The 24,553-nt window shown below is 46.7% G+C and overlaps 1 protein-coding gene across 1 annotated transcript; it reads left to right on the top strand.

Annotated features, from left to right (window-relative positions):
- Positions 1 to 681: 681 nt before the first annotated feature.
- Positions 682 to 24,225, top strand: LOC135511552 (G-protein coupled receptor 26-like). Its single transcript, XM_064933036.1, has 3 exons — positions 682 to 1,349; positions 9,478 to 9,591; positions 23,976 to 24,225. The coding sequence occupies exons 1-3, from the start codon at positions 682 to 684 to the stop codon at positions 24,223 to 24,225; spliced, it is 1,032 nt and encodes a 343-aa protein (XP_064789108.1).
- Positions 24,226 to 24,553: the final 328 nt, after the last annotated feature.

The raw sequence follows: 24,553 nt of genomic DNA, 5'->3' as shown, positions 1-24,553 counted from the left end.
GAGGAGATCTACCTCCCACTCAGTCTATTCTGAAGAGAGAGAGAGATCTACCTCCCACTCAGTCTATTCTGAATAGAGAGAGAGAGAGAGAGCGAGAGAGAGAGAAGGGGGAGAGAGAGAGAGAGAGAGAGAGAGAGGGGGAGAGAGAAGGAGAGAGAGAGAGAGAGAGATACAGAGAGAGAGAGAGAGAGAGAGAGAGAGAGAGAGAGAGAGAGGGGGAGAGAGAGAGAGAGAGGGAGAGAGGGAGAGAGAGAGAGAGAGAGAGAGAGAGAGGAGCTGTCTTCAGAGAGCAGCGTCACAGAAGATAACACCACTGCAGAGACACGGGCATATTGGCACAGTGCCTGACAGCTGGCGTTTCTTTGCACTTCGTCGTAAACGGGGGAGTTTACTTGCCTCTCTCTCGGCCTCTCTCGTTACGTTCGGAATCCTCCTAACTTGATGGACTTCACCATCCCCTCTTGCTGCTTCCTGCAGTAGAAGTCTGAGGACAAGGAGGCAGAGGAGAGACACGGCTGCGCTCCACAGGAGAGGGATATAACCGGGAATGTCTGGATGTGGTTATGGGGTGAGTCTTCCAGCTAACACCATGCCTTTATTCCATAGCCACATACGGTGGCTGGATGTGGACATAATCATGACCAAAAAGCAGATTCATAATAAGTGACTGGGACACACACCATGGCCGCCGTGGAGGTGCTTCTCTCCGTCTTGATGCTAGTCATTATCGCAGTGTCGTTGCTGTCCAACGCCGTGGTGCTGATCTGCTTTCTGTACAACCCACAGATCAGGAAGCGAGTGCCCTGTGTGTTCACCCTCAACCTCACTTTTTGTAACTTGTTGCTGACCGTTGCCAACATGCCTCTAACTCTGGCGGGTCTCGTCAGCAAGGGTCAACCCGGAAGTGATGCGCTCTGTCAGTTCGTCGGCTTCTCGGAGACGTTTTTAACGACTAATTCGATGTTGAGCGTGGCCGCTCTGAGCATCGACAGGTGGATCGCTGTCGTGTTCCCGTTGAGGTACCACTCTAGGATACGACATAGAGATGCCGCTCTCGTGCTCGGATACACGTGGATACATTCTATGTCTTTTTCGACGGCGGCTGCTTGCCTCTCGTGGTTGGGATACCGTCCGCTTTACGCGTCGTGCACGCTCTCCGACGTGACGGACAACAGTCAGACTCCGTTTGTTGTCTTTACTGTGGCGTTTCACTCCCTCACCTTTCTCCTGTCCTTTCTAGTCCTGTGCGTCACTTACCTGAAAGTGCTGAAGGTGGCAAGGTTCCACTGTAAACGGATAGACGTTATCACAATGCAAACGTTAGTGCTGCTTGTGGATATTCACCCAAGGTAAGAGGAGGTCTTTGAGTTGCATTTCTCTCTGTCTTCCTTACTCCAACTCACCTTTCCAACTCACCTTTCCAACTGACCTTACTCCAACTCACCTTTCCAACTCACCTTACTCCAACTCACCTTACTCCAACTCACCTTACTCCAAATCACCTTACTCCAACTGACCTTACTCCAACTGACCTTTCTCCAACTCACCTTACTCCAACTCACCTTACTCCAACTGACCTTACTCCAACTCACCTTTCCAACTCACCTTACTCCAACTCACCTTACTCCAACTCACCTTACTCCAACTCACCTTTCCAACTCACCTTACTCCAACTCACCTTACTCCAAATCACCTTACTCCAACTGACCTTACTCCAACTGACCTTTCTCCAACTCACCTTACTCCAACTCACCTTACTCCAACTGACCTTACTCCAACTCACCTTTCCAACTCACCTTACTCCAACTCACCTTACTCCAACTCACCTTACTCCAACTCACCTTACTCCAACTCACCTTTCCAACTCACCTTACTCCAACTCACCTTACTCCAACTCACCTTACTCCAACTGACCTTACTCCAACTGACCTTTCTCCAACTCACCTTACTCCAACTCACCTTACTCCAACTGACCTTACTCCAACTCACCTTTCCAACTCACCTTACTCCAACTCACCTTACTCCAACTCACCTTACTCCAACTCACCTTTCCAACTCACCTTACTCCAACTCACCTTACTCCAACTCACCTTACCCCAACTCTCCTTACTCCAACTCACCTTACTCCAACTCACTTTACTCCAACTCACCTTACTCCAACTCACCTTACTCCAACTGACCTTACTCCAACTCACCTTTCCAACTCACCTTACTCCAACTCACCTTACTCCAACTCACCTTACTCCAACTCACCTTACTCCAACTCACCTTACTCCAACTCACCTTTCCAACTCACCTTACTCCAACTCACCTTACTCCAACTCACCTTACTCCAACTCACCTTACTCCAACTCACCTTACCCCAACTCACCTTACTCCAACTCACCTTTCCCAACTTTACTCCAACTCACCTTAACTCCCTTACTCCAACTCACCTTACTCCAACTGACCTTACTCCAACTCACCTTACTCCAACTCACCTTACTCCAACTCACCTTACTCCAACTCACCTTACTCCAACTCACCTTACTCCAACTCACCTTACTCCAACTCACCTTACTCCAACTCACCTTACTCCAACTCACCTTCCAACTCACCTTACTCCAACTCACCTTTCCAACTCACCTTACTCCAACTCACCTTACCTCACCTACTCCAACTCACCTTACTCCAACTCACCTTACTCCAACTCACCTTACTCCAACTCGCCTTACTCCAACTCACCTTACTCCAACTCACCTTACCTTACTCAACTCCTTTCCAACTCTTACTCCAACTCACCTTACTCCAACTGACCTTACTCCAACTCACCTTACTCCAACTCACCTTACTCCAACTCACCTTACTCCAACTCACCTTACTCCAACTCACCTTACTCCAACTCACCTTACTCCAACTCACCTTACTCCAACTCACCTTACTCCAACTCACCTTACTCCAACTCACCTTACTCCAACTCACCTTACTCCAACTCACCTTACTCCAACTCACCTTACTCCAACTGACCTTACTCCAACTCACCTTACTCCAACTTACCTTACTCCAACTGACCTTACTCCAACTCACCTTACTCCAACTCACCTTACTCCAACTCACCTTACTCCAACTGACCTTACTCCAACTGACCTTACTCCAACTCACCTTACTCCAACTCACCTTACTCCAAATCACCTTACTCCAACTCACCTTACCCCAACTCACCTTACTCCAACTCACCTTACTCCAACTCACCTTACTCCAACTGACCTTACTCCAACTCACCTTACTCCAACTCACTATTGTTTTGAATTCATGTTGAAATCAGAACAATGCATCATGGGACATTTCTTTATTCTATTATGATCTGTTGTGTTCTATTGTGTTGTGTTCTATTGTGTTGTGTTCTATTGTGTTGTGTTCTATTCTGTTGTGTTCTCTAATGTTGTGTTCTATTCTGTTGTGTTCTATTGTGTTGTGTTCTAATCTGTTGTGTTCTCTACTGTTGTGTTCTCTACTGTTGTGTTCTATTCTGTTGTGTTCTATTCTGTTGTGTTCTCTACTGTTGTGTTCTATTCTGTTGTGTTCTATTGTGTTGTGTTCTATTGTGTTGTGTTCTCTACTGTTGTGTTCTCTACTGTTGTGTTCTATTCTGTTGTGTTATATTCTGTTGTGTTCTCTATTGTTGTGTTCTATTCTGTTGTGTTCTATTGTGTTGTGTTATATTGTGTTATGTACTCTACTGTTGTGTTCACTACTGTTGTGTTCTCTACTGTTGTGTTCTATTGTGTTGTGTTCTATGGAGTTATATTCTATTGTGTTATATGGTGTTGTGTTCTATTATACTGTGTTGTGTTATATTGTGTTGTGTTCTATTCTGTTGTGTTCTAATGTGTGTTGTTCTATTCTGTTGTGTTCTCTACTGTTGTGTTCTCTACTGTTGTGTTCTATTGTGTTGTGTTCTATGGAGTAACCCCAGATAGTTAATGGTTATATCTGTTCTACATGTAGTAACTCCAGATAGTTAATGGTTATATCTGTTCTACATGTAGTAACTCCAGATAGTTAATGTTTATAGATGTTCTACATGTAGTAACCCCAGATAGTTAATGGTTATATCTGTTCTACATGTAGTAACTCCAGATAGTTAATGGTTATATCTGTTCTACATGTAGTAACCCCAGATAGTTAATGGTTATATCTGTTCTACATGTAGTAACCCCAGATAGTTAATGGTTATATCTGTTCTACATGTAGTAACCCCAGATAGTTAATGGTTATATCTGTTCTACATGTAGTAACCCCAGATAGTTAATGGTTATATCTGTTCTACATGTAGTAACCCCAGATAGTTAATGGTTATATCTGTTCTACATGTAGTAACCCCAGATAGTTAATGGTCATTTCTGTTCTACATGTAGTAACTCCAGATAGTTAATGGTTATATCTACATGTAGCAACCCCAGATAGTTAATGGTTATATCTGTTCTACATGTAGTAACTCCAGATCGTTTCAGCTCTGGATGCATGGCACCTTGTTCCCTCTGTAGTGCACCACTTTAGATCAGAGCCCTGGTTGAATGTAGTGCACTAAATAGGGAATGGAGGTGCCATTTGGGATGCAGGCTGTTTCCTGGTTAGAATAGGATAAAGCCAGTGTTTTACTGAGTGGGAGGGGTCTCCTATGACATGGTCATTTACTGTGGCGTTATAGACAGACTCTCAGTCTGTTTCCTGGTTAGAATAGGATAAAGCCAGTGTTTTACTGAGTGGGAGGGGTCTCCTATTACATGGTCATTTACTGTGGCGTTATAGACAGACTCTCAGTCTGTTTCCTGGTTAGAATAGGATGAAGCCAGTGTTTTACTGAGTGGGAGGGGTCTCCTATGACATGGTCATTTACTGTGGCATTATAGACAGACTCTCAGTCTGTTTCCTGGTTAGAATAGGATAAAGCCAGTGTTTTACTGAGTGGGAGGGGTCTCCTATTACATGGTCATTTACTGTGGCGTTATAGACAGACTCTCAGTCTGTTTCCTGGTTAGAATAGGATAAAGCCAGTGTTTTACTGAGTGGGAGGGGTCTCCTATGACATGGTCATTTACTGTGGCGTTATAGACAGACTGTCTGTTTCCTGGTTAGAATAGGATAAAGCCAGTGTTTTACTGAGTGGGAGGGGTCTCCTATTACATGGTCATTTACTGTGGCATTATAGACAGACTCGTTGTCTGTTTCCTGGTTAGAATAGGATAAAGCCAGTGTTTTACTGAGTGGGAGGGGTCTCCTATGACATGGTCATTTACTGTGGCGTTATAGACAGACTGTCTGTTTCCTGGTTAGAATAGGATAAAGCCAGTGTTTTACTGAGTGGGAGGGGTCTCCTATGACATGGTCATTTACTGTGGCGTTATAGACAGACTCTCAGTCTGTTTCCTGGTTAGAATAGGATAAAGCCAGTGTTTTACTGAGTGGGAGGGGTCTCCTATGACATGGTCATTTACTGTGGCACTATAGACAGACTCTCAGTCTGTTTCCTGGTTAGAATAGGATAAAGCCAGTGTTTTACTGAGTGGGAGGGGTCTCCTATGACATGGTCATTTACTGTGGCGTTATAGACAGACTCTCAGTCTGTTCCCTGGTTAGAATAGGATAAAGCCAGTGTTTTACTGAGTGGGAGGGGTCTCCTATGACATGGTCATTTACTGTGGCGTTATAGACAGACTCTCTGTTTCCTGGTTAGAATAGGATAAAGCCAGTGTTTTACTGAGTGGGAGGGGTCTCCTATGAGATGGTCATTTACTGTGGCGTTATAGACAGACTGTCTGTTTCCTGGTTAGAATAGGATAAAGCCAGTGTTTTACTGAGTGGGAGGGGTCTCCTATGACATGGTCATTTACTGTGGCGTTATAGACAGACTGTCTGTTTCCTGGTTAGAATAGGATAAAGCCAGTGTTTTACTGAGTGGGAGGGGTCTCCTATGACATGGTCATTTACTGTGGCGTTATAGACAGACTCTCAGTCTGTTTCCTGGTTAGAATAGGATAAAGCCAGTGTTTTACTGAGTGGGAGGGGTCTCCTATGACATGGTCATTTACTGTGGCGTTATAGACAGACTCTCAGTCTGTTTCCTGGTTAGAATAGGATAAAGCCAGTGTTTTACTGAGTGGGAGGGGTCTCCTATTACATGGTCATTTACTGTGGCGTGATAGACAGACTCTCAGTCTGTTTCCTGGTTAGAATAGGATAAAGCCAGTGTTTTACTGAGTGGGAGGGGTCTCCTATGACATGGTCATTTACTGTGGCGTTATAGACAGACTCTCAGTCTGTTTCCTGGTTAGAATAGGATAAAGCCAGTGTTTTACTGAGTGGGAGGGGTCTCCTATTACATGGTCATTTACTGTGGCGTGATAGACAGACTCTGTCTGTTTCCTGGTTAGAATAGGATAAAGCCAGTGTTTTACTGAGTGGGAGGGGTCTCCTATGACATGGTCATTTACTGTGGCGTTATAGACAGACTGTCTGTTTCCTGGTTAGAATAGGATAAAGCCAGTGTTTTACTGAGTGGGAGGGGTCTCCTATGACATGGTCATTTACTGTGGCGTTATAGACAGACTCTCAGTCTGTTTTTCAGGATAAAACAGTCTGATATGGGTTAAATTCTATAACCATCATCATCACACACCAGACCACACACACACCAAACGTATTGCTGTATTGCTGTTTACGACTGCCATGTGCACATGCATATGCACACACATGCACACATACACACATGCACACTGTCGTCCTCAATCTCTATGGCTGACAGATAAACAGACACCTAATGGCACCTCTTGGCAATTCAGCACAGCTAAGCACACCTAATGACACCTCGTGTCATTACAGCACACCGAAGCACACATGTAATGACACATAATGACACCTTATGGCACCTCATGGCACCTCATGGCACCTTATGGCACCTCATGACACCTCATGACACCTCATGGCACCTCATGGCACCTCATCGCACCTCATGGCACCTCGTGGCACCTCATGACACCTCATGGCACCTCATGGCACCTCATGACACCTCATGGCACCTCATGGCACCTAATGACACCTCATGGCACCTCATGGCACCTCATGACACCTCATGGCACCTCATGACACCTCATGACACCTCATGGCACCTCATGACACCTCATGGCACCTCATGGCACCTCATGACACCTCATGACACCTCATGGCACCTCATGACACCTCATGGCACCTCATGACACCTCATGGCACCTCATGACACCTCATGGCACCTCATTACACCTCATGGCACCTCATGGCACCTCATGGCACCTCATGGCACCTCATGACACCTCATGACACCTCATGGCACCTCATGGCACCTCATGGCACCTCATGGCACCTCATGGCACCTCATGACACCTCATGGCACCTCATGACACCTCATGGCACCTCATGACACCTCATCGCACCTCATGGCACCTCATGACACCTCATGGCACCTCATGGCACCTCATGGCACCTCATGACACCTCATCGCACCTCATGGCACCTCATGACACCTCATGGCACCTCATCGCACCTCATGACACCTCATGGCACCTCATGACACCTCATGGCACCTCATGGCACCTCATGACACCTCATGACACCTCATCGCACCTCATGGCACCTCATGACAGCTCATGGCACCTCATCGCACCTCATGACACCTCATGGCACCTCATGACACCTCATGACACCTCATGGCACCTCATGGCACCTCATGGCACCTCATGGCACCTCATGACACCTCATGGCACCTCATGACACCTCATGGCACCTCATGACACCTCATGGCACCTCATGGCACCTCATGGCACCTCATGGCACCTCATGACAACTCATCGCACCTCATGGCACCTCATGACACCTCATGGCACCTCATGGCACCTCATGGCACCTCATGACACCTCATGGCACCTCATGGCACCTCATGACACCTCATGGCACCTCATCGCACCTCATGACACCTCATGGCACCTCATGACACCTCATGGCACCTCATGGCACCTCATGGCACCTCATCACACCTCATGGCACCTCATGACACCTCATGACACCTCATCGCACCTCATGACACCACATGGCACCTCATGACACCTCATGGCACCTCATGGCACCTCATGACACCTCATGACACCTCATCGCACCTCATGGCACCTGATGACACCTCATGGCACCTCATCGCACCTCATGACACCTCATGGCACCTCATGACACCTCATGGCACCTCATGACACCTCATGGCACCTCATGACACCTCATGGCACCTCATGGCATCTCATGACACCTCATCGCACCTCATGACACCTCATGACACCTCATGACACCTCATGACACCTCATCGCACCTCATGGCACCTCATGACAGCTCATGGCACCTCATGGCACCTCATGACACCTCATGGCACCTCATGACACCTCATGACACCTCATGGCACCTCATGGCACCTCATGGCACCTCATGGCACCTCATGACACCTCATGGCACCTCATGACACCTCATGGCACCTCATGACACCTCATGGCACCTCATGGCACCTCATGGCACCTCATGGCACCTCATGACAACTCATCGCACCTCATGGCACCTCATGACACCTCATGGCACCTCATGGCACCTCATGGCACCTCATGACACCTCATCGCACCTCATGGCACCTCATGACACCTCATGGCACCTCATCGCACCTCATGACACCTCATGGCACCTCATGACACCTCATGGCACCTCATGGCACCTCATGGCACCTCATCACACCTCATGGCACCTCATGACACCTCATGACACCTCATCGCACCTCATGACACCACATGGCACCTCATGACACCTCATGGCACCTCATGGCACCTCATGACACCTCATGACACCTCATCGCACCTCATGGCACCTGATGACACCTCATGGCACCTCATCGCACCTCATGACACCTCATGGCACCTCATGACACCTCATGGCACCTCATGACACCTCATGGCACCTCATGACACCTCATGGCACCTCATGGCACCTCATGACAGCTCATGGCACCTCATGGCACCTCATGACACCTCATGGCACCTCATGGCACCTAATGACACCTCATGGCACCTCATGGCATCTCATGACACCTCATCGCACCTCATGACACCTCATGACACCTAATGACACCTCATGGCACCTCATGACATCCATTGGCACCTAATGAAACATAATGACACCTAATGACACCTCATGGCACCTCATGGCACCTCATGGCACCTAATGAAACCTCACGAAACCTCATGACACCTCATGACACCTCATGACACCCCATGGCACCTCATGACACCCCATGACACCTCATGGCACCTCATGGCACCTCATGGCACCTCATGACAACTCATGAAACCTGATTTTAGGTCTAACTACATAATCATGTTCATGTCATGTCATGTCACGTGTGTCAAATAAAGTGTAACCACATATTTCCCTGATCAGTGTTCGAGAGCGTTGTCTGGAGGAGCAGAAGAGGAGGAGACAGAGGGCAACCAGGAAAATCAGTACCTTCATCGGCACGTTCATGGTCTGCTTTGCTCCCTACGTCATCACCAGGTAGGTAGAAAGGGGGAGGGGAAGAGAGAGAGAGATATCTTTACAAGCAACATTAAATGAGATGTCCCTGATATCTTTACAAGAGTACATAAGATGTCCCTGAGTACATTAGATGGCATGTCCCTAGCACTTCACCGCATATCACTTAGCAGGAAGCCAGCCATAATAACAAGGATCAACAGGACCAATATCACCTAGCAGGAAGCCAGTCATAATAACAAGGATCAACAGGATCTATACCACCAGCCAGCCATAATAACAAGGATCAACAGGATCTATACCACCTGGCAGCCAGCCATAATAACAAGGATCAACAGGACCAATATCACCTAGCAGGAAGCCAGCCATAATAACAAGGATCAACAGGACCTATACCACCTAGCAGGAAGCCAGTCATAATAACAAGGATCAACAGGATCTATACCACCAGCCAGCCATAATAACAAGGATCAACAGGATCTATACCACCAGCCAGCCATAATAACAAGGATCAACAGGATCTATACCACCAGCCAGCCATAATAACAAGGACCAACAGGATCTATACCACCAGCCAGCCATTATAACAAGGATCAACAGGATCTATACCACCAGCCAGCCATAATAACAAGGACCAACAGGATCTATACCACCAGCCAGCCATAATAACAAGGATCAACAGGATCTATACCACCTGACAGCCATAATAACAAGGATCAACAGGATCTATACCACCAGCCAGCCATAATAACAAGGATCAACAGGATCTATACCACCAGCCAGCCATAATAACAAGGATCAACAGGATCTATACCACCAGCCAGCCATAATAACAAGGATCAACAGGATCTATACCACCTGGCCGCCAGCCATAATAACTAGGATCAACAGGATCTATACCACCAGCCAGCCATAATAACAAGGATCAACAGGATCTATACCACCAGCCAGCCATAATAACAAGGACCAACAGGATCTATACCACCTGGCAGCCATAATAACAAGGACCAACAGGATCTATACCACCAGCCAGCCATAATAACAAGGATCAACAGGATCTATACCACCAGCCAGCCATAATAACAAGGACCAACAGGATCTATACCACCAGCCAGCCATATTAACAAGGATCAAAAGGATCTATACCACCTGCCAGCCATAATAACAAGGATCAACAGGATCTATACCACCTGCCAGCCATAATAACAAGGATCAACAGGATCTATACCACCAGCCAGCCATAATAACAAGGATCAACAGGATCTATACCACCAGCCAGCCAGCCATAATAACAAGGACCAACAGGATCTATACCACCAGCCAGCCATAATAACAAGGATCAACAGGATCTATACCACCAGCCAGCCATAATAACAAGGACCAACAGGATCTATACCACCTGCCAGCCATAATAACAAGGATCAACAGGATCTATACCACCAGCCAGCCATAATAACAAGGATCAACAGGATATATACCACCTGCCAGCCAGCCATAATAACAAGGATCAACAGGATCTATACCACCAGCCAGCCATAATAACAAGGATCAACAGGATCTATACCACCAGCCAGCCATAATAACAAGGATCAACAGGATCTATACCACCAGCCAGCCATAATAACAAGGATCAACAGGATCTATACCACCTGCCAGCCGTAATAACAAGGATCAACAGGATCTATACCACCTGCCAGCCAGCCATAATAACAAGGATCAACAGGATCTATACCACCTGCCAGCCAGCCATAATAACAAGGATCAACAGGATCTATACCACCTGCCAGCCAGCCATATTAACAAGGACCAACAGGATCTATACCACCAGCCAGCCAGCCATAATAACAAGGATCAACAGGATCTATACCACCTGACAGCCAGCCATAATAACAAGAATCAACAGGATCTGTACCACCTGCCAGCCATAATAACAAGGATCAACAGGATCTATACCACCTGACAGCCAGCCATAATAACAAGGATCAACAGGATCTATACCACCTGCCAGCCAGCCATAATAACAAGGATCAACAGGATCCATACCACCAGCCAGCCATAATAACAAGGATCAACAGGATCAATACCACCAGCCAGCCATAATAACAAGGATCAACAGGATCTATACCACCAGCCAGCCATAATAACAAGGATCAACAGGATCTATACCACCTGCCAGCCATAATAACAATGATCAACAGGATCTATACCACCTGACAGCCATAATAACAAGGATCAACAGGATCTATACCACCTGACAGCCATAATAACAAGGATCAACAGGATCTATACCACCAGCTAGCCAGCCATAATAACAAGGATCAACAGGATCTATACCACCAGCCAGCCATATTAACAAGGATCAACAGGATCTATACCACCAGCCAGCCATAATAACAAGGATCAACAGGATCTATACCACCAGCCAGCCAGCCATAATAACAAGGATCAACAGGACCAATATTCCCTAGCAGGAAGCCAGCCATAATAACAATGATCAACAGGATCTATACCACCAGCCAGCCATAATAACAAGGATCAACAGGATCTATACCACCATCCAGCTAGCCATAATAACAAGGACCAACAGGATCTATACCACCAGCCAGCCATAATAACAATGATCAACAGGATCTATACCACCAGCCAGCGATAATAACAAAGATCAACAGGATCTATACCACCAGCCAGCCAGCCATAATAACAAGGATCAACAGGAGCTATACCACCAGCCAGCCATAATAACAAGGATCAACAGGATCTATACCACCATCCAGCTAACCATAATAACAAGGACCAACAGGATCTATACCACCAGCCAGCCATAATAACAAGGATCAACAGGATCTATACCACCAGCCAGCCATAATAACAAGGACCAACAGGATCTATACCACCTGCCAGCCATAATAACAAGGATCAACAGGATCTATACCACCAGCCAGCCATAATAACAAGGATCAACAGGATCTATACCACCTGCCAGCCAGCCATAATAACAAGGATCAACAGGATCTATACCACCAGCCAGCCATAATAACAAGGATCAACAGGATCTATACCACCTGCCAGCCATAATAACAAGGATCAACAGGATCTATACCACCAGCCAGCCATAATAACAAGGATCAACAGGATCTATACCACCAGCCAGCCAGCCATAATAACAAGGACCAACAGGATCTATACCACCAGCCAGCCATAATAACAAGGATCAACAGGATCTATACCACCAGCCAGCCATAATAACAAGGACCAACAGGATCTATACCACCTGCCAGCCATAATAACAAGGATCAACAGGATCTATACCACCAGCCAGCCATAATAACAAGGATCAACAGGATCTATACCACCTGCCAGCCAGCCATAATAACAAGGATCAACAGGATCTATACCACCAGCCAGCCATAATAACAAGGATCAACAGGATCTATACCACCAGCCAGCCATAATAACAAGGATCAACAGGATCTATACCACCAGCCAGCCATAATAACAAGGATCAACAGGATCTATACCACCTGCCAGCCGTAATAACAAGGATCAACAGGATCTATACCACCTGCCAGCCAGCCATAATAACAAGGATCAACAGGATCTATACCACCTGCCAGCCAGCCATAATAACAAGGATCAACAGGATCTATACCACCTGCCAGCCAGCCATATTAACAAGGACCAACAGGATCTATACCACCAGCCAGCCAGCCATAATAACAAGGATCAACAGGATCTATACCACCTGACAGCCAGCCATAATAACAAGAATCAACAGGATCTGTACCACCTGCCAGCCATAATAACAAGGATCAACAGGATCTATACCACCTGACAGCCAGCCATAATAACAAGGATCAACAGGATCTATACCACCTGCCAGCCAGCCATAATAACAAGGATCAACAGGATCCATACCACCAGCCAGCCATAATAACAAGGATCAACAGGATCTATACCACCAGCCAGCCATAATAACAAGGATCAACAGGATCTATACCACCAGCCAGCCATAATAACAAGGATCAACAGGATCTATACCACCTGCCAGCCATAATAACAATGATCAACAGGATCTATACCACCTGACAGCCATAATAACAAGGATCAACAGGATCTATACCACCTGACAGCCATAATAACAAGGATCAACAGGATCTATACCACCAGCTAGCCAGCCATAATAACAAGGATCAACAGGATCTATACCACCAGCCAGCCATATTAACAAGGATCAACAGGATCTATACCACCAGCCAGCCATAATAACAAGGATCAACAGGATCTATACCACCAGCCAGCCAGCCATAATAACAAGGATCAACAGGACCAATATTCCCTAGCAGGAAGCCAGCCATAATAACAATGATCAACAGGATCTATACCACCAGCCAGCCATAATAACAAGGATCAACAGGATCTATACCACCATCCAGCTAGCCATAATAACAAGGACCAACAGGATCTATACCACCAGCCAGCCATAATAACAATGATCAACAGGATCTATACCACCAGCCAGCGATAATAACAAAGATCAACAGGATCTATACCACCAGCCAGCCAGCCATAATAACAAGGATCAACAGGATCTATACCACCAGCCAGCCATAATAACAAGGATCAACAGGATCTATACCACCATCCAGCTAACCATAATAACAAGGACCAACAGGACCAATATCACCTAGCAGGAAGCCAGCCATATTAACAAGGATCAAAAGGATCTATACCACCTGCCAGCCATAATAACAAGGATCAACAGGATCTATACCACCAGCCAGCCATAATAACAAGGATCAACAGGATCTACACCACCTGACAGCCAGCCATAATAACAAGGATCAACAGGATCTATACCACCAGCCAGCCAGCCATAATAACAAGGACCAACAGGATCTATACCACCAGCCAGCCATATTAACAAGGATCAAAAGGATCTATACCACCTGCCAGCCAGCCATAATAACAAGGATCAACAGGATCTATACCACCTGCCAGCCAGCCATAATAACAAGGATCAACAGGATCTATACCACCTGCCAGCCAGCCATATTAACAAGGACCAACAGGATCTATACCACCAGCCAGCCAGCCATAATAACAAGGATCAACAGGATCTATACCACCTGACAGCCAGCCATAATAACAAGAATCAACAGGATCTGTACCACCTGCCAGCCATAATAACAAGGATCAACAGGATCTATACCACCTGACAGCCAGCCATAATAACAAGGATCAACAGGATCTATACCACCTGCCAGCCAGCCATAATAACAAGGATCAACAGGATCCATACCACCAGCCAGCCATAATAACAAGGATCAACAGGATCTATACCACCAGCCAGCCATAATAACAAGGATCAACAGGATCTATACCACCAGCCAGCCATAATAACAAGGATCAACAGGATCTATACCACCTGCCAGCCATAATAACAATGATCAACAGGATCTATACCACCTGACAGCCATAATAACAAGGATCAACAGGATCTATACCACCTGACAGCCATAATAACAAGGATCAACAGGATCTATACCACCAGCTAGCCAGCCATAATAACAAGGATCAACAGGATCTATACCACCAGCCAGCCATATTAACAAGGATCAACAGGATCTATACCACCAGCCAGCCATAATAACAAGGATCAACAGGATCTATACCACCAGCCAGCCAGCCATAATAACAAGGATCAACAGGACCAATATTCCCTAGCAGGAAGCCAGCCATAATAACAATGATCAACAGGATCTATACCACCAGCCAGCCATAATAACAAGGATCAACAGGATCTATACCACCATCCAGCTAGCCATAATAACAAGGACCAACAGGATCTATACCACCAGCCAGCCATAATAACAATGATCAACAGGATCTATACCACCAGCCAGCGATAATAACAAAGATCAACAGGATCTATACCACCAGCCAGCCAGCCATAATAACAAGGATCAACAGGATCTATACCACCAGCCAGCCATAATAACAAGGATCAACAGGATCTATACCACCATCCAGCTAACCATAATAACAAGGACCAACAGGATCTATACCACCAGCCAGCCATAATAACAAGGATCAACAGGATCTATACCACCAGCCAGCCATAATAACAAGGACCAACAGGATCTATACCACCTGCCAGCCATAATAACAAGGATCAACAGGATCTATACCACCAGCCAGCCATAATAACAAGGATCAACAGGATCTATACCACCTGCCAGCCAGCCATAATAACAAGGATCAACAGGATCTATACCACCAGCCAGCCATAATAACAAGGATCAACAGGATCTATACCACCTGCCAGCCATAATAACAAGGATCAACAGGATCTATACCACCAGCCAGCCATAATAACAAGGATCAACAGGATCTATACCACCAGCCAGCCAGCCATAATAACAAGGACCAACAGGATCTATACCACCAGCCAGCCATAATAACAAGGATCAACAGGATCTATACCACCAGCCAGCCATAATAACAAGGACCAACAGGATCTATACCACCTGCCAGCCATAATAACAAGGATCAACAGGATCTATACCACCAGCCAGCCATAATAACAAGGATCAACAGGATCTATACCACCTGCCAGCCAGCCATAATAACAAGGATCAACAGGATCTATACCACCAGCCAGCCATAATAACAAGGATCAACAGGATCTATACCACCAGCCAGCCATAATAACAAGGATCAACAGGATCTATACCACCAGCCAGCCATAATAACAAGGATCAACAGGATCTATACCACCTGCCAGCCGTAATAACAAGGATCAACAGGATCTATACCACCTGCCAGCCAGCCATAATAACAAGGATCAACAGGATCTATACCACCTGCCAGCCAGCCATAATAACAAGGATCAACAGGATCTATACCACCTGCCAGCCAGCCATATTAACAAGGACCAACAGGATCTATACCACCAGCCAGCCAGCCATAATAACAAGGATCAACAGGATCTATACCACCTGACAGCCAGCCATAATAACAAGAATCAACAGGATCTGTACCACCTGCCAGCCATAATAACAAGGATCAACAGGATCTATACCACCTGACAGCCAGCCATAATAACAAGGATCAACAGGATCTATACCACCTGCCAGCCAGCCATAATAACAAGGATCAACAGGATCCATACCACCAGCCAGCCATAATAACAAGGATCAACAGGATCTATACCACCAGCCAGCCATAATAACAAGGATCAACAGGATCTATACCACCAGCCAGCCATAATAACAAGGATCAACAGGATCTATACCACCTGCCAGCCATAATAACAATGATCAACAGGATCTATACCACCTGACAGCCATAATAACAAGGATCAACAGGATCTATACCACCTGACAGCCATAATAACAAGGATCAACAGGATCTATACCACCAGCTAGCCAGCCATAATAACAAGGATCAACAGGATCTATACCACCAGCCAGCCATATTAACAAGGATCAACAGGATCTATACCACCAGCCAGCCATAATAACAAGGATCAACAGGATCTATACCACCAGCCAGCCAGCCATAATAACAAGGATCAACAGGACCAATATTCCCTAGCAGGAAGCCAGCCATAATAACAATGATCAACAGGATCTATACCACCAGCCAGCCATAATAACAAGGATCAACAGGATCTATACCACCATCCAGCTAGCCATAATAACAAGGACCAACAGGATCTATACCACCAGCCAGCCATAATAACAATGATCAACAGGATCTATACCACCAGCCAGCGATAATAACAAAGATCAACAGGATCTATACCACCAGCCAGCCAGCCATAATAACAAGGATCAACAGGATCTATACCACCAGCCAGCCATAATAACAAGGATCAACAGGATCTATACCACCATCCAGCTAACCATAATAACAAGGACCAACAGGACCAATATCACCTAGCAGGAAGCCAGCCATATTAACAAGGATCAAAAGGATCTATACCACCTGCCAGCCATAATAACAAGGATCAACAGGATCTATACCACCAGCCAGCCATAATAACAAGGATCAACAGGATCTATACCACCTGGCAGCCAGCCATAATAACAAGGATCAACAGGATCTATACCACCTGACAGCCAGCCATAATAACAAGGATCAACAGGATCTATACCACCAGCCAGCCAGCCATAATAACAAGGACCAACAGGATCTATACCACCAGCCAGCCATATTAACAAGGATCAAAAGGATCTATACCACCTGCCAGCCAGCCATAATAACAAGGACCAACAGGATCTATACCACCAGCCAGCCATATTAACAAGGATCAACAGGATCTATACCACCTGGCAGCCAGCCATAATAACAAGGATCAACAGGATCTATACCACCAGCCAGCCATAATAACAAGGATCAACAGGATCCGTACCACCTGCCAGCCATAATAACAAGGATCAACAGGATCTATACCACCTGCCAGCCATAATAACAAGGATCAACAGGATCTATACCACCAGCCAGCCATATAAACAAGGATCAATAGGATCTATACCACCTGGCAGCCAGCCATAATAACAAGGATCAACAGGATCTATACCACCAGCCAGCCATAATAACAAGGATCAACAGGATCTATACCACCAGCCAGCCATAATAACAAGGATCAACAGGATCTATACCACCTGGCAGCCAGCCATAATAACAAGGATCAACAGGATCTATACCATCTGGCAGCCATAATAACAAGGACCAACAGGATCTATACCACCTGCCAGCCAGCCATAATAACAAGGATCACCAGGATCTATACCACCAGCCAGCCAGCCATAATAACAAGGATCAACAGGATCTATACCACCAGCCAGCCATATTAACAAGGATCAACAGGATCTATACCACCAGCCAGCCATAATAACAAGGATCAACAGGATCTATACCACCTGGCAGCCATAATAACAAGGATCAACAGGATCTATACCACCAGCCAGCCATAATAACAAGGACCAACAGGATCTATACCACCTGGCAGCCAGCCATAATAACAAGGACCAACAGGATCTATATCACCAGCCAGCCATAATAACAAGGATCAACAGGATCTATACCACCTGGCAGCCAGCCATAATAACAAGGTTCAACAGGATCTATACCACCAGCCAGCAATAATAACAAGGATCAACAGGATCTATACCACCTTGCCGCCCATATTAACAGGGATCAACAGGATTTATACCACCTGGCAGCCATAATAACAAGGACCAACAGGATCTATACCACCTGCCAGCCATAATAACAAGGACCAACAGGATCTATACCACCTGGCAGCCATAATAACAAGGATCAACAGGATCTATACCACCTGACAGCCATAATAACAAGGATCAACAGGATCTATACCACCTGACAGCCATAATAACAAGGATCAACAGGATATATACCACCAGCCAGCCATAATAAAAAGGATCAACAGGATCTATACCACCAGCCAGCCATAATAACTAGGATCAACAGGATCTATACCACCTGGCAGCCATAATAACAAGGATCAACAGGATCTATACCACCAGCCAGCCAGCCATAATAACAAGGATCAACAGGATCTATACCACCAGCCAGCCAGCCATAATAACAAGGATCAACAGGATCTGTACCACCTGCCAGTCATAATAACAAGGATCAACAGGATCTATACCACCAGCCAGCCATAATAACAAGGATCAACAGGATCTATACCACCAGCCAGCCATAATAACAAGGATCAACAGGATCTATACCACCAGCCAGCCATAATAACAAGGATCAACAGGATCTATACCACCAGCCAGCCATAATAACAAGGAACAACAGGATCTATACCACCAGCCAACCATAATAACAAGGACCAACAGGATCTATACCACCAGCCAGCCATAATAACAAGGATCAACAGGATCTATACCACCAGCCAGCCATAATAACAAGGATCAACATGATCTATACCACCTGCCAGCCAGCCATAATAACAAGGACCAACATGATCTATACCACCTGCCAGCCAGCCATAATAACAAGGATCAACAGGATCTATACCACCTGGCAGCCATAATAACAAGTATCAACAGGATCTATACCACCAGCCAGCCATAATAACAAGGATCAACAGGATCTATACCACCTGGCAGCCAGCCATAATAACAATGATCAACAGGATCTATACCACCTGCCAGCCATAATAACAAGGATCAACAGGATCTATACCACCTGCCAGCCATAATAACAAGGATCAACAGGATATATACCACCTGCCAGCCATATTAACAAGGATCAACTTGATCACTACCACCTGCCAGCCAGCCATAATAACAAGGATCAGCAGGATCTATACCACCAGCCAGCCATAATAACAAGGATCAACAGGATCTATACCACCTGCCAGCCATAATAACAAGGACCAACAGGATCTATACCACCTGCCAGCCATATTAACAAGGATCAACAGGATCTATACCACCTGCCAGCCATAATAACAAGGATCAACAGGATCTATACCACCTGCCAGCCATAATAACAAGGATCAACAGGATCTATACCACCAGCCAGCCATAATAACAAGGATCAACAAGATCTATACCACCTGCCAGCCAGCCATAATAACAAGGATCAACAGGATCTATACCACCTGCCAGCCAGCCATAATAACAAGGATCAACAGGATCTATACCACCAGCCAGCCATAATAACAAGGATCAACAGGATCTATACCACCTGGCAGCCAGCCATAATAACAAGGACCAACAGGATCTATACCACCTGGCCGCCAGCCATAATAACAAGGATCAACAGGATCTATACCACCTGCCAGCCATATTAACAAGGATCAACAGGACCTATACCACCTTGCAGCCAGCCATAATAACAAGGATCAACAGGATCTATACCACCTGACAGCCATAATAACAAGGATCAACAGGATCTATACCACCTGGCAGCCAGCCATAATAACAAGGATCAACAGGATCTATACCACCAGCCAGCCATAATAACAAGGATCAACAGGATCTATACCACCAGCCAGCCATAATAACAAGGATCAACAGGATCTATACCACCAGCCAGCCATAATAACAAGGATCAACAGGATCTATACCACCAGCCAGCCGTAATAACAAGGATCAACAGGATCTATACCACCAGCCAGCCATAATAACAAGGACCAACAGGATCTATACCACCAGCCAGCCATAATAACAAGGATCAACAGGATCTATACCACCTGGCAGCCATAATAACAAGGACCAACAGGATCTATACCACCTGGCAGCCATAATAACAAGGATCAACAGGATCTATACCACCTGGCAGCCAGCCATAATAACAAGGACCAACAGGATCTATACCACCAGCCAGCCAGCCATATTAACAAGGATCAACAGGATCTATACCACCAGCCAGCCAGCCATAATAACAAGGATCAACAGGATCTATACCACCAGCCAGCCAGCCATAATAACAAGGATCAACAGGATCTATACCACCTGCCAGCCAGCCATAATAACAAGGATCAACAGGATCTATACCACCAGCCAGCCATAATAACAAGGATCAACAGGATCTATACCACCTGCCAGCCAGCCATAATAACAAGGATCAACAGGATCTATACCACCAGCCAGCCATAATAACAAGGATCAACAGGATCTATACCACCTGGCAGCCAGCCATAATAACAAGGATCAACAGGATCTATACCACCAGCCAGCCATAATAACAAGGATCAACAGGATCTATACCACCTGCCAGCCAGCCATAATAACAAGGATCAACAGGATCTATACCACCTGGCAGCCATAATAACAAGTATCAACAGGATCTATACCACCAGCCAGCCATAATAACAAGGATCAACAGGATCTATACCACCTGGCAGCCAGCCATAATAACAAGGATCAACAGGATCTATACCACCAGCCAGCCAGCCATAATAACAAGGATCAACAGGATCTATACCACCTGGCAGCCAGCCATAATAACAAGGATCAACAGGATCTATACCACCAGCCAGCCAGCCATAATAACAAGGATCAACAGGATCTATACCACCAGCCAGCCATAATAACAAGGACCAACAAGATCTATACCACCAGCCAGCCATAATAACAAGGATCAACAGGATCTATACCACCAGCCAGCCATAATAACAAGGACCAACAGGATCTATACCACCTGCCAGCCAGCCATAATAACAAGGATCAACAGGATCTATACCACCAGCCAGCCAGCCATAATAACAAGGATCAACAGGATCTATACCACCAGCCAGCCAGCCATAATAACAAGGACCAACAGGATCTATACCACCTGCCAGCCATAATAACAAGGATCAACAGGATCTATACCACCAGCCAGCCAGCCATAATAACAAGGATCAACAGGATCTATACCACCAGCCAGCCATAATAACAAGGATCAACAGGATCTATACCACCAGCCAGCCAGCCATAATAACAAGGACCAACAGGATCTATACCACCAGCCAGCCAGCCATAATAACAAGGATCAACAGGATCTATACCACCTGGCAGCCATATTAACAAGGATCAACAGGATCTATACCACCAGCCAGCCATAATAACAAGGATCAACAGGATCTATACCACCAGCCAGCCATAATAACAAGGATCAACAGGATCTATACCACCTGCCAGCCATAATAACAAGGATCAACAGGATCTATACCACCAGCCAGCCAGCCATAATAACAAGGATCAACAGGATCTATACCACCTGGCAGCCAGCCATAATAACAAGGATCAACAGGATCTATACCACCAGCCAGCCGTAATAACAAGTGGAAGTGTTGGAGACGGATGTTGAGGAGATGATTTCTCCGGGTGGTTGGAAGACAGGCTCATAAATCAACACAACCATGTGTTTTGGTGGACTCTTGACAGCCAGCCACATTTGATATTGCACGTTAATTCGGTCTACAGTAACGTATCCCTGCTGTGTTTTGGTAACTTACCGTGCTGTTGACTTTCGGGACAACAGAAAGGCACAATATACCCAGGCATCTTCAAATGGAAGATAAATATCTATGTGCTCGATTCAAAGACCTCGATTCAATCCGTCGCGCAGACGTTTAGGCCTTATACAGAGATGTCCTTTGCATTTAAACTGTGCTACAATACAGATCTTCTGCGTTATGGAATTAACCAAGCCCTAAGTATTTTAATAATGAAAATTAATCTTTATCTGCCCTGTAAGTACATTATCATGAACTGAATAATATGATATTATGTAACAAACAACAGAACTAAATGTCTGCTTTGAACTCTGACCTCTTCTGTAGTTGTGGGATGACAATTAGAATGTTGCACTTTGACATCCATAGATAGAGAGATATCTAAGACATCCCTCTCCTCCCTCTCTCCCTCTCCTCCCCCTCTCTCCCTCTCCTCCCCTCTCTCCATCTCCTCCTCTCTCCCCTCTCCTCCCCTCTCTCCCTCTCCTCCCCTCTCTCCTCCCCTCCCCTCTCTCCCTCTCCTCCCTCTCTCCCCCTCTCCTACACTCTCTCCCTCACCTACACTCTCTCCCTATCCTCCCCCTCTCTCCCTCTCCAACACTCTCTCTGGCTCTCACCCCCTCTCTCCCTCTCACCCCCTCTCTCCCTCTCCTCCCCTCCCCTCTCCCCCTCTCTCCCTCTCCCGCCCCTCCCTCCCTCTCTCCCTCTCCTCCCCTCTCCCCCTCTCTCTGGCTCTCCCCCTCTCTCCCTCTCCTCCCCTCTCTCCCTCTCCTCCCCTCTCTCCCTCTCCTCCCCTCTCTCCCTCTCCTCCACTCTCTCCCTCTCCTCCTCTCTCCCCTCTCCTCCTCTCTCCTCTCTCCTCCCCTCTCTCCCTCCCCTCCCCCTCTCCCCCTATCCTCCCCCTCTCTCCCTCTCTGACACTCTCTCTGGCTCTCCCCCTCTCTCCCTCTCCCCCTCTCTCACTCTCCTCCCCCTCTCTCTCTCTCCTCCCCTCCCCTCTCCCCCTCTCTCCCTCTCCTCCCTCTCTCCCCCCCCCCCCCTCTCTTTGGCTCCCCCACCTCTCTCCCTCTCTGACACTCTCTCTGGCTCTCCCCCTCTCTCCCTCTCGTTCCTCTCTCCTCTCTCCTCCCCTCTCTCCTCCCCTCCCCTCTCCCCCTCTCCTACACTCTCTCCCTCTCCTACACTCTCTCCCTATCCTCCCCTCTCTCCCTCTCTGACACTCTCTCTGGCTCTCCCCCTCTCTCCCTCTCCCCCCTCTCTCCCTCTCCTCCCCTCTCTCTCTCTCCCCCCCCCCCCTCTCCCCCTCTCTCCCTCTCCCCCCCCCTCTCTTCCTCTCTCCCTCTCCTCCCCTCCTCTCCCTCCCCTCTCTCTGGCTCCCCCTCTCTCTCTCTCATCCCTCTTTCCCGATCCTGTATAGGATTGTGGAGTTATTTCCGTCCGTGCCTATCGACCACCGCTGGGGAGCGGTCTCCAAGTGCCTGGCCTACAGCAAGGCGGCCTGCGACCCCTTCGTCTACTCCCTGCTCCGTAACCAGTACAAGAAGACGTGTGGTGACATCATCAACAGGCTGCTGCGGCCCAGCTCTATGAATGCATCTGGACCAGGTCACCATAACAACCATGAGACTAGGGGGAGGAGCAACACAGTCCAGACTGCAGCAGACTGAGGCCGGGGGTTGTGTTATTGTCTAAGGGTTGATACTCTATGTTCACACTGAGGCCGGGGGTTGTGTTATTGTCTAAGGGTTGATACTCTATGTTCAGACTGAGGCCGGGGGTTGTGTTATTGTCTAAGGGTTGATACTCTATGTTCAGACTGAGGAAGGGGGTTGTGTTATTGTCTAAGGGTTGATACTCTATGTTCAGACTGAGGCCGGGGGTTGTGTTATTGTCTAAGGGTTGATACTCTATGTTCACACTGAGGCCGGGGGTTGTGTTATTGTCTAAGGGTTGATACTCTATGTTCACACTGAGGCCGGGGGTTGTGTTATTGTC

This window comes from Oncorhynchus masou, chromosome 24 (assembly GCF_036934945.1).
Source record: "Oncorhynchus masou masou isolate Uvic2021 chromosome 24, UVic_Omas_1.1, whole genome shotgun sequence".
In the NCBI taxonomy this organism is placed as follows: domain Eukaryota; kingdom Metazoa; phylum Chordata; class Actinopteri; order Salmoniformes; family Salmonidae; genus Oncorhynchus; species Oncorhynchus masou.
The sequence above is the reverse complement of the archived record's forward strand: the minus strand, read 5'-3'. Positions and strand labels throughout refer to the sequence as shown.